We start from the raw sequence: 15,447 nt of genomic DNA on the forward strand, positions 1-15,447 counted from the left end.
CAGTAGGTGGCGGTAGTGCAACATTTATTGGATGCCAACAGCCGTTAAACATAATCGAAGAACTCACCTGTAATGTGCCACGTCTACCACAACCTTTCCTATCGTGTTATCACCACAGCATTTTAGGAAGCCATTGTTCAAAGTGTGTTCATGCATACAGTACAATGGGAGGGGGTGTGGCCTGCACAGGAGAACCAGGAAGTTGATCTCAGACGTCTATTTAGGACTGGGATCCAATCCGGAGTTGACAGATTAACAGTGAGGACAAACCTAGTCTGCCTTTCTCCTTTCACACCGAGTTCAAACCTACAGACACTGGGTCCTGATTGTGACAGTGGAGCCCAGTTTGCACTGCAGGATCCAGAGATGGCATCAGTGAAGCTGGAAGACTGCAGTCAAACACTGGAGCTGAACGTCAACATTAAAGATGAAGAAGAAGAGGAGAAGATTGGGGAATGTGTCAATCATGGTAAAAGCAGGCACTATCTTCGTAAATTAGACCTCCATAATTTATGAACCAGTCTAATGCTAGGTTGAATTATGTTTCTATCGGGAATGGCGTCGTGTGGGAGAGCGGTTTGCTGATGATAATAACGTTGTGAACAGAGTGCCCCGTGGTGGTGTTGTTATGGGCAGGCATAAACTACGGTCAACGAACATGATTGCATTTTATCGATGGAAGTTTGAATGCACAAAAATACCGTGACGAGATCCTGAAGCCTACTGTGAGACCTTTAAAAAAATGGGCATCTGGGACCAAGAGATGCATATCTGCATTCCCAGTCGTGAAATCCATAGATTAGGGCCTAATTCATTTCTTTCAATTTACCGATTTGCTCATATGAACTGAAACTCAGTAAAATCAATGAAATAGTTGCATGTTGCGTTTATTTATGTTCAGTATACATAGTCTACTCCTCAATGGGGTAAACATGAACGACAACAACAAAGGGACACAGTGCCCTTCGCTCCCGCTTGACAAGCACTACTCTGGCAACCTAGTAGCCATGGCAACCTAGTATGAAGTAGATACCTAGTAGCCATGGCAACCTAGTATGAAGTAGATACCTAGTAGCCATGGCAACCTAGTATGAAGTAGATACCTAGTAGCCATGGCAACCTAGTATGAAGTAGATACCTAGTAGCCATGGCAACCTAGTATGAAGTAGATACCTAGTAGCCATGGCAACCTAGTATGAAGTAGATACCTAGTAGCCATGGCAACCTAGTATGAAGTAGATTCCTAGTAGCCATGGCAACCTAGTATGAAGTAGATACCTAGTAGCCATGGCAACCTAGTATGAAGTAGATACCTAGTAGCCATGGCAACCTAGTATGAAGTAGATACCTAGTAGCCATTTTCAGGGTGACAACCTTTTTAACTAGGCACGTCAGTGAGGAACACATTTGTATTTACAATGACCGCCTACACCGGCCAAACATGGACGACGCTGGGCCAATTGTGCGCAGCCCAATGGGACTCCCAATCACAGCCGGTTGTGATACAGCCTGGATTCAAACCAGGTTGTCTGTAGTGACTCCTCTAGTACTGCGATGCAGTGTCTTAGACGGCTGAGCCACTTGGGAGCCCAAAGTACAGCGCATGAAGTACACCATCAATCTTCTTAAAAAAAAATAAGAAAAAAAATATTTTTTTTTACATAGAGTTGTCAGGTTTTTTTTAGCTGAAACTGTACAATACTGTACAATATTTGTGTAAAACTAACAATGAAATACAACCCAGACTCATCCTCTGGCTTAAGGCACGCGCATGAAGTACACCATCAATCTTCTTAAAAAAAATAAGAAAAAATATTATTTTTTACATAGAGTTGTCAGGTTTTTTTAGTGACAATACTGGAAAACCGAAGTCCAAACTCTGGCGGTATGGTAGCTCAGTGTACGCAGGGTTGGGTGGGTTCCTTTCTAAATGGAATCTGTTACAAGGTACCTGTCCAAAATTATACTCAGTAACTTAAGTTTTGGATTACCTAAACTCAGTAACGAAATCTGATTACATTCCGTTACTTTTAGATTACTTTCCCCTTAAGAGGCATTAGAATAATACAAATGTATGTTGCCAATTGAACGACATCTATTGCAGGATAAATCAGTGTTAAAGTTTCCATAGCTGGCCATATGGATGTTAATGTTACTTTATGGGTTATGTAGGCTTCTTCTAAACCATCGCTTTCTACTACATATAATAATAGGATTAAATGATGTCTTTACATTAAAAACCAAAGTCTATCAGAATACCAGTCATTCCAATAAATGTTATACCCCTTGATCTTCAAGAACAGGACTTGGAAGTATAGATTAGCCAAATAGTTTTACCTGAGCACGACACCAAAACTAAGGACTTATTAGCCAGCCCTACTTTTTATTGTCGCAGAGGACTGATTTAGGCTCATTGATTCGAGTTGAAAAATAAATGCTGCGCTCGTGGAATGGCATGCTTTGCCAAGAGTGTGCAAAGCTGTCATCAAAGCTACTTTGAAAAATATAAAATATATTTTGATTTAACACTTTTTAAAAATTATTATTATTGTTTTTTTGGTTACTACATGATTCCTTATGTTATTTCATAGTTTTGATGTCTTCATTATACTAAAATGTAGAAAATAGTAAAAATAAAGAAACCCTTGAATCAGTAGGTGTGTCCAAACTTTGACTGGTACTGTGTATATAGAATGTATAAGTCCCTAAACAGATTGCCCCTCTTTAAGTCTATCAAAAGTGTGCAAGTTTGAGCACGTGTCCATTAGGTCTATGGATGTTTTATTTTTATCAGCATGAATTAGATTGAGCATTAAAAGCCCCACTTTTATCCCATAGGCTTGGATTCACACTACGCTGCTGTTGCAAGAGTGAATTTTTCACTGGCTGTCCACTGGTTTCAAAATCAATGATTTGATAGGCAGCATAAACTTCTTGAATTAAACCATTATTGGATTCCAAATACACATTTAGATTTGTGAACAGCCATCCACAACAACCACAATCCGTAAGGCGCTAATAGCAGAATGAGAGAGCAGCAGTGTGATTCACATCAATGAGCTATGTAGATATCAATAATAAGTGATATCCGTAACACTGTAGACCACGGTATCCTTACCTCCAAGCGTTTATTCAAGTTGGATAATTTGGTGTGTCGTCATAGTGGTCTCTGATTGGTGGTCATCATTTGGTGTGTCATCGTAGTGGTCTCTGATTGGTGGTCATTTGGTGTGTCATCATAGTGGTCTCTGATTGGTGGTCATCATTTGGTGTGTCATCATAGTGGTCTCTGATTGGTGGTCATTTGGTGTGTCATCATAGTGGTCTCTGATTGGTGGTCATCATTTGGTGTGTCATAGTGGTCTCTGACTTGTGGTCAGACTCACTCAGGTGGAACAAACTTAAACATGCACCTTTCTTACAATGCTGATTTGAATGTCATTGAGAATTTTTTCTTTTCTTTTTTTCTTCCAGAATACTACATTTCTGAATATAAAAGTAATCCTTGAAGTAATCAATTCGTTTTTCAAAAGTATCGGTAATTTGATTACAATATTTTTTGCAATCCCTTTACATGTAATCTGTTACTCCCCAAACCTGTATGTATGGTAGTTGTGTGGTAAGAAAAGGAAGAGGGAAACCCCCCACAGTGCAACCAAACAGTCTAACCTATAGCACAGCGCTTTCAATTCACTTCTTTCCACAAGCCCACTACTTTCCTTTCGACACACCCACTCGCTCATTACTCTGGTCGCTCATTACTCTGGTCGCTCATTACTCTGGCCGCCCCCTTCTCCATTACTCCGGTCGCCGTATTGAGGTGCAGCCGCCGACTTCTCCATTACTCCGGTCGCCGTATTGAGGTGCAGCCGCCCCGACTTCTCCATTACTCCGGTCGCCGTATTGAGGTGCAGCCGCCCCCTTCTCCATTACTCTGGTCGCCGTATTGAGGTGCAGCCGCCCCCTTCTCCATTACTCTGGTCGCCGTATTGAGGTGCAGCCGCCCCCTTCTCCTATTGGATGAGCCACCGCTGCTCAACTGGGGACTTAAAAAAGACCCCAATTTATTCACACAGGAGAGAATCTGACCTGGAGCTAAGAGGAAGTGCAATGATGCGACAGCATAAGAAGTCAGAAGTTTACATACACCTTAGCCAAATACATTTAAACTCAGTTTTTCACAAGTTCTGACATTGAATCCTAGTAAAAATTCCCTGTTTTAGGTCAGTTAGGATCACCACTTTATTTTAAGAATGTGAAATGTGAGAATAATAGTCGAGTGATTAGTTTCATCTTTTATTTCTTTCATCACATTCCCAGTGGGCCAGAAGTTTACATACACTCAATTAGTATTTGGTAGCATTGCCGTTAAATTGTTTAACTTGGGTCAAACATTTTGGGTAGCCTTCCACATCCTTCCCACATTAAGTTGGGGGAATTTTGGCCCATTCCACCTGACAGAGCTGGTGTAACTGAGTCAGGTTTGTAGGCTTCCTTGCTTGCACATGCTTTTTCAGTTCTGCCGACACATTTTCAATGGGATTGAAGTCAGGGCTTTGTGATGACCACTCAAATACCTTAACTTTGTTGTCTTTAAGCCATTTTGCCACAACTTTGGAAGTATGCTTGGGGTCATTGTCCATTTGCGACCAAGCTTCAACTTCCTGACTGATGCCTTGATGTTGCTTCAATATCACATAATTTTCCATCCTCATGATGCCGTCTATTTTGTGAAGTGCAGCAGTCCCTCCTGCAGCAAATCACCCCCACAACATGATGCTGCCACCCCCGTGCTTCACAGTTAGGATGGTGTTCTTTGGCTTGCAATTCTCCCCCTTTTCCCTCCAAACATAACGATGGTCATTATGGCCAAACAGTTCTATTTTTGTTTCATCAGACCAGTGGACATTTCTCCAAAAAGTACAATCTTTGCCCTCGTGCAGTTGCAAACCGTAGTCTGGCTTTTTTATGGCGGTTTTGGAGCAGTGGCTTCTTCCTTGCTGAGCAGCCTTTCAGGTTATGTCGATATAAGACTTGTTTTACTGTGGATATAGATACTTTTGTACCTGTTTCCTCCAGCATCTTCACAAGGTCCTTTGCTGCTGTTCTGGGATTGATTTGCACTTTTCGCACCAAAGTACGTTCATCTCTAGGAGACCGAACGCGTCTCCTTCCTGAGAGGTATGACGGCTGCGTGGTCCCATAGTGTTTATACTTGCATACTATTGTTTGTAAAGATGAATGTGGTACCTTCAGGCATTTGGAAATTGCTCCCAAGGATGAACCAGACTTGTGGAGGTCTACAATTATTTTTCTGAGGTATTGGCTGATTTCTTTTGATTTTTCCCATGTCGTCAAGCAAAGAGGCACAGAGTTTTGAAATACATCCACAGGGAAACCTCCAATTCACTCAAATGATGTCAATTAGCCTATTACTTGTCATGCACAAAGTAGATGTCCGAACCGACTTGCCAAACTATAGTTTGTTAGTAAGAAATTTGTGGAGTGGTTAAAAATGTTTTAATGACTCCAACCTAAGTGTATGTAAACTTCCGACTTCAACTGTACCTTTTGTCACCTGAATACGAACTGAGTAATCATATTCATAGGTCTACATGCTCTTTAGAAAACCTTGATGATCTCGAAATGGAGGTTGAACCAGTCCAGGATTAAGTGGGCCTAACTGTGGTAGACCGGTGTAGTCAGTGGTACCTGAGTAAAAGTAAAGATGCCTTCATAGAAAATGACTCAAGTGAAAGTCAAACAGTAAAATACTACTTGAGTAAAAGTATTTGGTTTTAAATATATTTAGTAAATGTACAAGTGTAAATGTATTTAAAATTCCTTATTAAGCCAACCAGGCCTCATGTTGTTTACAGCCAGGGGCAGACTTACACACTTAGACATCCATTTACAAACAAAGCCTCTGTTCAGTGAGTCTGTCAGATCAGAGGCAGCAGGGATGTTCTCTGTTCAGTGAGTCTGTCAGATCAGAGGCAGCAGGGATGTTCTCTGTTCAGTGAGTCTGTCAGATCAGAGGCAGCAGGGATGTTCTCTGTTCAGTGAGTCTGTCAGATCAGAGGCAGCAGGGATGTTCTCTGTTCAGTGAGTCTGTCAGATCAGAGGCAGCAGGGATGTTCTCTGTTCAGTGAGTCTGTCAGATCAGAGGCAGCAGGGATGTTCTCTGTTCAGTGAGTCTGTCAGATCAGAGGCAGCAGGGATGTTCTCTGTTCAGTGAGTCTGTTCAGAGGCAGCAGGGATGTTCTCTGTTCAGTGAGTCTGTCAGATCAGAGGCAGCAGGGATGTTCTCTGTTCAGTGAGTCTGTCAGATCAGAGGCAGCAGGGATGTTCTCTGTTCAGTGAGTCTGTCAGATCAGAGGCAGCAGGGATGTTCTCTGTTCAGTGAGTCTGTCAGATCAGAGGCAGCAGGGATGACCAGGGATGTTCTCTTGATAAGTGTGGGAATTAGACCACTTTCCTGTCTTGCTAAACATTCAAAATGTAACGGGTATTTTTGGGCATCAGGGAAAATGTATGGAGTAACAAGTACATTTTCTTTAATGTAGTGAAGTAAAAGTTGTAAAAAAAAAAGAAGAGTACTTTACACCACAGGGTGTAGTTGAGACTTCCAACGTTTGCCCTGAGAATCCTACCAGAGATGATTTTGGACCGGTAGGAGTCAGGCTTTTGGAAAGCGTTGATTCTTGCTTTTTGGCCCACCCATACGTTTTGTCAAGTTGGGGAAAGAACAAACTGGGAATGGTTATATCTGTGTTACAAAGTTTCGAGAAGTGGAATTGTTTAGATTTTTTTCCTTATCCACCGCCCAGAGGAAGCGGATGCTTCAAGTCACACGGCTCGGGTCTCAACCTGTGGCGTGCTTTGCTCTCCGGAGTAGGGCCCCACTCAAAGGGGGGATCAGTGGGGTAGAAGGGTATCAAATGAAAAGGAATATTCCTAGTGTTTGTCGCCAGCCGTTTGGTGAGACATAGACCCGGTGGCAATGGCGTGACTGAGAACCCTGTTTGTCTTGAGCTTTGACCGAGTTGCTACCTGAAAAGGTTATATTTGGTGTTCTGCGAGGGCCTATGATCTGAGTTCATTACGGTGCTTTAGGTGCCAAGGATTCGATCATGTTGCAGCAGTGTGTAGAAGAGGGATCCCACGCTGTGAGGAAAGTGCAGGAGGGCCTAGTCAGAGGGAGTGTACAGTTGGGATACAGAAAGCACTGTGTGTCAACTGTGGGGTTGCCAATGCAGCTGATCTGAAATGCCTTGTGACAGAGACCGGTTGAAATTGTCAGTTTGAGTGGGGCTGAACGTTTCCTATGCTGAGACAATAAAGAGAGTAGAGGGTAGCCCAAGGGCAAGGGAGCCTCCCAGTGAGTTGGTCTGAAAAGAGAAAGATCCAGAGAGGATGAGTTTTAGTAAGGTTGGATATGTTGTGTTTATAGCCATGGTGATGAACTACACTACACTGCACTGCACTGGTGGAGTGGAAATCACAGAAGGGACATGTGGTAGTTTCAGCAGCAGAGAAATATTTGGGTGTGAGATTTTAGTACCAAGATCTACAGTCAGTTTTGATGGGAAGGGGTTCCATCCTCCAAGGCAGATGGCCTGTTGTAGGATCATTTAGGGCTAAAGTGGTGGGTTCTGGGGGATAGTGTGTAGGTGCAGGAATAGATGGTGCAATTTTAAGATTTTCACATTCTCCTTTCACACATAGTATGCACATACATTTATACTGACCACTCACATACAAGCTGCTGCTACTCTGTTTATCTTATCCTGTTGCCTAGTCCCCTTATCCCTATACATATCTACCTCCATCACTCCAGTATCCCTGTCCCCTTACCCCTATACATATCTACCTCCATCACTCCAGTATCCCTGTCCCCTTACCCCTATACATATCTACCTCCATCACTCCAGTATCCCTGTCCCCTTACCCCTATACATATCTACCTCCATCACTCCAGTATCCCTGTCCCCTTACCCCTATACATATCTACCTCCATCACTCCAGTATCCCTGTCCCCTTACATATCCCTATACATATCTACCTCCATCACTCCATCCAGTATCCCTGTCCCCTTACCCCTATACATATCTACCTCCATCACTCCAGTATCCCTGTCCCCTTACCCCTATACATATCTACCTCCATCACTCCAGTATCCCCTACTCCCCTATACATATCTACCTCCATCACTCCAGTATCCCTGTTCCCTTACCCCTATACATATCTACCGCCATCACTCCAGTATCCCTGCACATCTAAATATGGTATTGGAACTGACTTTTTAACTATTTGCTGTTTATATATATATAGTATACTTACTTGTATTTCCTATTCTTATTTCTCATGTCTTTTTTTCTAGTAATATATGGTTATTGATAATTGCATTATTTAGTTTTGAGTTTGCAAGAAAGGCATTTCACTGTGCTTGTGAAGTTACAACTGAACTTAAAACATCTTTGGTTGTGGTGGGGGAACAAGAAGTTCCGGGAAGGCCGGAACTAGAACTGTGTTGTCAAGATACCTTTTGTGTCCGTTTTTTAAATGTATTACTACAGGTTTGTAATTGCACGTTTAAACTGTCTAATATCAAAATAACATGTCATTACGTTCCAGGTAACAAATGATCACGTTTGGTAAAGGTTCTGTGTTATTTTGCTTCAAACCGAGTGAGTGGAAAACGTGGCTAAAACAATTTTATACGTCGATAGCTAGAGACTTTGGGTTTGTCAATGAACATAAATTATGAAATTACCTTTTTAATAAATTATTTTCGATTTCTGAGCTCCTTTTACATGTTATTGGTTTTGTGTCAAATTCGCGAGTTTGTAAAATGGCGGCGCCAGCTCTGTCTGCGTGCGGGCAGTGCAGATGCACCAGAGAGCGAACCAAAAAAAAAATGGACCAGAGAGCGACAATTCCACGGTTGCCCTACAGTTGTGAGGCTGATTGCAATGTTTATCTTTTATTTTTGTTTTATAAAATAACATGTGTAATAATATTCAGACACATTGTATTTCACATTATAGATAGAAACAATCGTTTTTTTGTGGGTGATATAATACATTGAAGACGACGTTATTCAAGAAAATTGTTCATCGTGCTTCCTCAAACACTGCAACCTTAATGGCTTGAGTCATTTATGTTAATGTAGGAAATCTACTATAGGTTAACTGCACTTACGTTGTGTAATTTAAAGTGTGCACTCGTCTAATGTGAATTAATGTTTTGTTGCATAGCAACCTGATTCTTGAAATTAGATAATTGAACAAGGAAAAAAAAATATATTTTTAAGAGAATAAAGTAAGTGCCAGAACTGTCAAGACAATAACTTTTGTGTCCGTGTCTCTTTGTTACTACAGGCCAATGCGGATTAAGTCTGATTCCGGTAACATCAACAGTGAGGACAAACCCAGCCTGCCTCTCTCCTTCCACACTGACTCCAAACCTTCAGTCACTGGGTCCTGATTGTGACAGTGGAGGCCATTTTGCACTGCAGGATCCAGAGATGGCATCAGTGAAGCTGGAAGACTGCAGTCAAACACTGGAGCTGAATGTCAACATTAAAGATGAAGAAGAGGAGGAGGAGGAGAAGATTGGAACATCTGTTTCTCATGGTAAGAGCAGGTTCTAACTAAGTTTGTTGTTCGTTCCAACTTCCCACTGTGCATGAAAAGTTGCAGTAGAACTGTTTCATGATAAACTGTTTCAATGAGAAGGTAGATGTTATTTCATGCTACTGAGACTTGCATGGTTTGACACCAGTATTGCCAGCATTTTTTTTATTCACTGGGCTGTCTGGAGTGATCAGAGAGTAGACGAAAGAAGTGAAGTAGACAAGGTGAACTTTCTCCCCAGTCTGTGGTACTGAGTATTCTGGAACAGGTTTTCATCAAGGATCTCTCTGTACTTTGTTCTGTTCATCTTTCCCTCGATCCTGACTAGTCTCCCAGTCCCTGCTGCTGAAAAACCTCCCCACAGCATGATGCTGCCACCACCATGCTACACCATAGGGATGGTGCCAGGTTTCCTCCAAATGTGACGCTTGGCATTCAGGCCAACATTTTGGTTTCATCAGACCAGAGAATCTTGTTTCTCATGGTCTGAGAGTCTTTAGGTGCCTTTTGGAAAACTCCAAGCGGGCTGTCATGTGCCTTTTTTACTGAGGAGTGGCTTCGTCTGGCCACTCTACCATGAAGGCCTGATTGGTGGAGTGCTGCAGAGATGGTTGTCCTTCTGGAATGTTCTCCCATCTCCACAGAGGAACTCTGGAGCTCTGTCAGTGACCATCGGGTTCTTGGTCACCTCCCTGACCAAGGCCCTTCTCCCCCGATTGCTCCGTTTGGCCGGGCGGCCAGCTCTAGGAATAGTCTTTGTGGTTCCAAACTTCTTCCATTTAAGAATGATGAAGGCCACTGTGTTCTTGGGGACCTTCAATGCTGCAGAAATGTTGTTGGTACCCTTCCCCAGATCTGTGCCTCGAAACAATCCTGTCTCAGAGCTCTACGGACAATTCCTTCAACCTCATGGCTTGGTTTTTGCTCTGACATGCACTGTCAACTGTGGGACCTTATATAGACGTGTGTTCCTTTCCAAATCATGTCCAATCAATTGAATTTACCACAGGTGGATTCCAATCAAGTTGTAGAAACATCTCAAGGATGATAAATGGGAACAGGATGCACCAGAGCTCAATTTTGAGTCTCATAGCAAAGGGTCTGAATACTTATGTAAATAAGGAATTTCTGTTTTTAATTTTTAATACATTTGCAAACATTTCAAAAAGTGTGTTTTTAGCTTTGTCATTATCAGGGATTTTGTGTAGATTGGAGGATTTCTAAAAAATGTTTTTAACCATTTTAGAATAAGGCTGTAACGAAACAAAATGTGGAAAAAGAGAAGAGGTCTGAATACTTTTCGAATGCACTGTACAGTGAGGGGGAAAAGTATTTGATCCCCCTGCTGATTTTGTACATTTGCCCACTGACAAAGAAATGATCAGTCTATAATTTTAATGGTAGGTTTATTTTAACAGTGAGAGACAGAATAACAACAAAAAAATCCAGAAAAACACACGTCAAAAATGTTATAAATTGATTTGCATTTTATTGAGGGAAATAAGTATTTGACCCCTCTGCAAAACATGACTTAGTATTTGGTGGCAAAACCCTTGTTGGCAATCACAGAGGTCAGACGTTTCTTGTAGTTGGCCACCAGGTTTGCACACATCTCAGGAGGGATTTTGTCCCACTCCTCTTTGCAGATCTTCTCCAAGTCATTAAGGTTTCGAGGCTGATGTTTGGCAACTCGAACCTTCAGCTTCCTCCACAGATTTTCTATGGGATTAAGGTCTGGTGACTGGCTAGGCCACTCCAGGACCTTAATGTGCTTATTCTTGAGCCACTCCTTTGTCGCCTTGGCCGTGTGTTTTGGGTCATTGTCATGCTGGAATACCCATCCACGACCCATTTTCAATGCCCTGGCTGAGGGAAGGAGGTTCTCACCCAAGATTTGACGGTACAAGGCCCCATCCATCGTCCCTTTGATGCAGTGAAGTTGTCCTGTCCCCTTAGCAGAAAAACACCCCCAAAGCATAATGTTTCCACCTCCATGTTTGACCGTGGGGATGGTGTTCTTGGGGTCATAGGCAGCATTCCTCCTCCTCCAAACACGGCAAGTTGAGTTGATGCCAAAGAGCTCCATTTTGGTCTCATCTGACCACAACACTTTCACCCAGTTGTCCTTGGAATCATTCAGATGTTCATTGGCAAACTTCAGACGGGCATGTATATGTGCTTTCTTGAGCAGGGGGACCTTGCAGGGGCTGCAGGATATCAGTCCTTCACGGCATATTGTTTTCTTGGTGACTATGGTCCCAGCTGCCTTAAGATCATTGACAAGATCCTCCTGTGTAGTTCTGGGCTGATTCCTCACCGTTCTCATGATCATTGCAACTCCACGAGGTGAGATCTTGCATGGAGCCACAGGCCGAGGGAGATTGACAGTTCTTTTGTGTTTCTTCCATTTGCGTATAATCGCACCAACTGTTGGCACCTTCTCACCAAGCTGCTTGGCGATGGTCTTGTAGCCCATTCCAGCCTTGTCTCGTTGGTCTTGGCCAAGGTGGAGAGTTTGGAATCTGATTGATTGATTGCGTCTGTGGACAGGTGTCTTTTATACAGGTAACAAGCTGAGATTAGGAGCACTCCCTTTAAGAGTGTACTCCTAATCTCAGCCTGTTACCTGTATAAAAGACACCTGGGAGCCAGAAATCTTTCTGATTGAGAGGGGGTCAAATACTTATTTCCCTCATTAAAATGCAAATCAATGTATAACATTTTTGACATGCATTTTTCTGGATTTTTTTGTTATTCTGTCTCTCACTGTTCAAATAAACCTCCCATTAAAACTATAGACTGATCATTTCTTTGTCAGTGGGCATATGTAGAAAATCAGCAGGGGGATCAAATATTTTATTCCCTCACTGATATGTCACCCAGTACAGCCAGAAGAGGACTGGCCATCCCTCAGACTGGTTCCTCTCTAGGTTTCTTCCTAGTGTTCCTGTGTTCTGGGGAGTTTTTCTTAGCCACTGTGCTTATATGCATTGCTTGCTTATTGGTGTTTTTAAGATGGATTTCTGTATAAGCACTTTGTGCCAACTGCTGATGTAAAAAGTGCATCAAATATATTTGATTGACATGTACAATGAGTGTACAAAACATTAAGAACACCTTCCACATGTTGAGTTGCACCCCCCTTATGCCCTCTGCGTCAATTTGTTTGGGCATGAAATCTACACGGTGTGGAAAGCTTTCCACAGGGATGATGGCGCATGTTGACTCCAATGCTTCCCAGCTATTTCAAGTTGGCTAAATGTCCTTTGGGTGGTGGACCATTCTTCACACACATAGGAAACTTTTGCACATGGAAAAACCCCAGAAGCATTGCATTTATTAACACAAACCGGTGCGCCTGGCACCTACCATACCCCGTTAAAAGGCACTTCAATATTTTGTCTTGCCCATTCACCCTCTGAATGGCAGACATACACAATCCATGTCACAATTGTATCAAGCCTTAAAAATCATTTTTAATTTGGTTCTTCATCTACACTGATTGAAGTGGATTAAACAAGTGACATCAATAAGGAATCATAGCTTTAACATGGTCAGTCTGTCATGGAAAGAGCAGGTGTTCCTAATGTTTTGGCACTCAGTATATAACACACCAACTGATTCTTCTGTTCACACAGGATACCATGTTGAGACATTCTCTACATCCAGAGAGCAACAGCAGGAAGGTCACAGAGCTAAGAGGTCTCACCACTGCCCACATTGTGAGGAGATTTTCCCAATTCTATCAAAGCTAAAAACACACCTAAAAATACACACAGAAGAAAATCTGTATTCCTGCACTGACTGTGGAAAGATTTTCACAACATCAAGGGCTCTGACAGTTCATCGGAGAGTACACACAGGAGATAAGCCTTACAACTGCTCTGACTGTGGGGAGAGTTTCTCTCAACAGAGTAATTTAAAAAAACACCAACGGATACACACAGGAGAGAAGCCTTACTCTTGCTCGGCCTGTGGGAGGAGTTTCTCTCAACAGAGCAACTTCAAAAAACACCAACGGATACACACAGGAGAGAGGCCATACTCTTGCTCTGACTGTGGAAAAGGCTTCACAACATCAACTGAGCTAACAGTTCATCAGAGAACACACACAGGAGAGAAGCCTTACTTCTGCTCTGACTGTGGAAAGAGTTTCTCCCGATTGGATACCTTAAAGGTACATGAACGTGTACATACAGGAGAGAAACCATACTCCTGCTCTGACTGTGGAAAATGCTTCACAACATCATCTGAGCTAACAGTTCATCAGAGAACACACACAGGAGAGAAGCCTTACTTCTGCTCTGACTGTGGAAAAAGTTTCTCCCAATTGGAGAAGTTAAAATGTCACCAGCGAATACATACAGACCAAAAGTCTTACTTCTGCTCCGACTGTGGGAAGAGTTTCACCCGATTGGATACCTTAAAATGTCACCAGCGTATACATACAGGAGAGAAGCCTTACTCCTGCTCTAATTGTGGGAAGAGTTTCACCCGATTGGATACCTTAAAATGTCACCAGCGAATACATACAGACCAAAAGTCTTACTTCTGCTCCGACTGTGGGAAGAGTTTCACCCGATTGGATACCTTAAAATGTCACCAATGTATACATACAGGAGAGAAACCTCATCAGTTCTCTCAGACCAGCTAAGAGTAAAGTCATTACATCACTTCATTCTCATCTCATAAATGAAGTGGTAACAGTGAATTTGATAACATTTAAGAAAGAATAAAACACTATTGTGATCCCATTGTTTCTCACTGTGAGAGAACTGTGCAGAGGAAAGGGCGTGTTATAGAATGTTAGCTTCTTGATGTTTTACTGATCAGTGAGCACCATGTCAGTTTTATTTATTTATTTAATTTAGCTTTTACTCTAAAGATATTGAGAGTACCTTGAATTTGCCCTTAGGGTTGAATGCCCTCTGAGGCTTCTCACATTGTAACAATGTTGTCTGATGGTTGACTGGGTGGTACTGCTTCCCTCTGCAGTGTTCTGTGGAAATGAGCTGGTAGACACAACATGTGTCAGATAGAGATTGTGTGATGATCAGTTCTCTGTGGAAATGAGCTGGTAGACACAACGTGTCAGAGAGATGGTGTGATGATCAGTTCTCTGTGGAAATCAGAGTCAGAGATGGTGTGATCAGTCTTCACCATTAGTTTGGGTGGATTATTTTTTACTATGAAGTAACTTTTGTTTAACGATACACATACTTTGAAACGACTACGTGTTTATTAAATTGTCTTACTAGATGTATTATCAAATGTATTTGGTTAACTGCATTGAACTTGATATGCTAATTAAAAATACATATTCTACATTAATTTGTGCTGGTCAAACTTTGGGTTATATATACAGACAATGCAATGTTTTTGTTTAATTGATATTATTCAAACTCATTTAAATGTCTATGTATCTACTGAATACATGTCATTACACCTCTACATGGCAATTAGTCCCCAGTATGTTCTACAATGCATACAAATCATGTTTTGCAGTATAAAGGACATGTTTTCATATTTAAATAAAATAACATTTATTTTGTCAATGTATAATTGTAATGTGTTTTCTATGGTGCCAGAGTCCAGGGACAATATTACTACCACAATTCAAGTATGATCCACTTACTATTGGGGAATGGAACCAGAGAGGAAGCTTGTGTTACCCTTTCCCTGCCTCATTATTCAGAGTGGAAGAGCTGTGAACTCACCTGTGATGGCCCACATCTACCACAACATTATTGTGTTAGTAAGCACCACAGCATTTTAGGAAGCCATTGTTCAAAATGTGTTCATACACACA

General features: G+C 42.0%; 1 protein-coding gene across 3 annotated transcripts; it reads left to right on the forward strand.

Moving 5' to 3' along the window:
- The first annotated feature begins 85 nt into the window (after nucleotides 1-85).
- LOC112242823 (zinc finger protein OZF-like) lies at nucleotides 86-15,197 on the forward strand. Of its 3 annotated transcripts, XM_042318362.1 has the most exons (5): nucleotides 86-469; nucleotides 9,384-9,638; nucleotides 13,277-14,066; nucleotides 14,235-14,673; nucleotides 14,777-15,197. In XM_042318362.1, exons 1-4 carry the CDS (start codon nucleotides 151-153, stop codon nucleotides 14,290-14,292), a joined length of 1,422 nt encoding a protein of 473 aa, XP_042174296.1. In that variant the 5' UTR covers nucleotides 86-150; the 3' UTR covers nucleotides 14,293-14,673; nucleotides 14,777-15,197. The 3 variants fall into 3 exon arrangements, with proteins under 3 accessions (XP_042174296.1, XP_042174295.1, XP_042174297.1); XM_042318361.1 differs by having other exon boundaries at nucleotides 88-469; nucleotides 13,277-14,673; XM_042318363.1 differs by lacking the exon at nucleotides 86-469 and adding an exon at nucleotides 8,815-8,960 and having other exon boundaries at nucleotides 13,277-14,673.
- Nucleotides 15,198-15,447: the final 250 nt, after the last annotated feature.

This window comes from Oncorhynchus tshawytscha, unplaced genomic scaffold, assembly GCF_018296145.1.
Source record: "Oncorhynchus tshawytscha isolate Ot180627B unplaced genomic scaffold, Otsh_v2.0 Un_contig_2903_pilon_pilon, whole genome shotgun sequence".
Taxonomy (NCBI): Eukaryota; Metazoa; Chordata; class Actinopteri; order Salmoniformes; family Salmonidae; genus Oncorhynchus; species Oncorhynchus tshawytscha.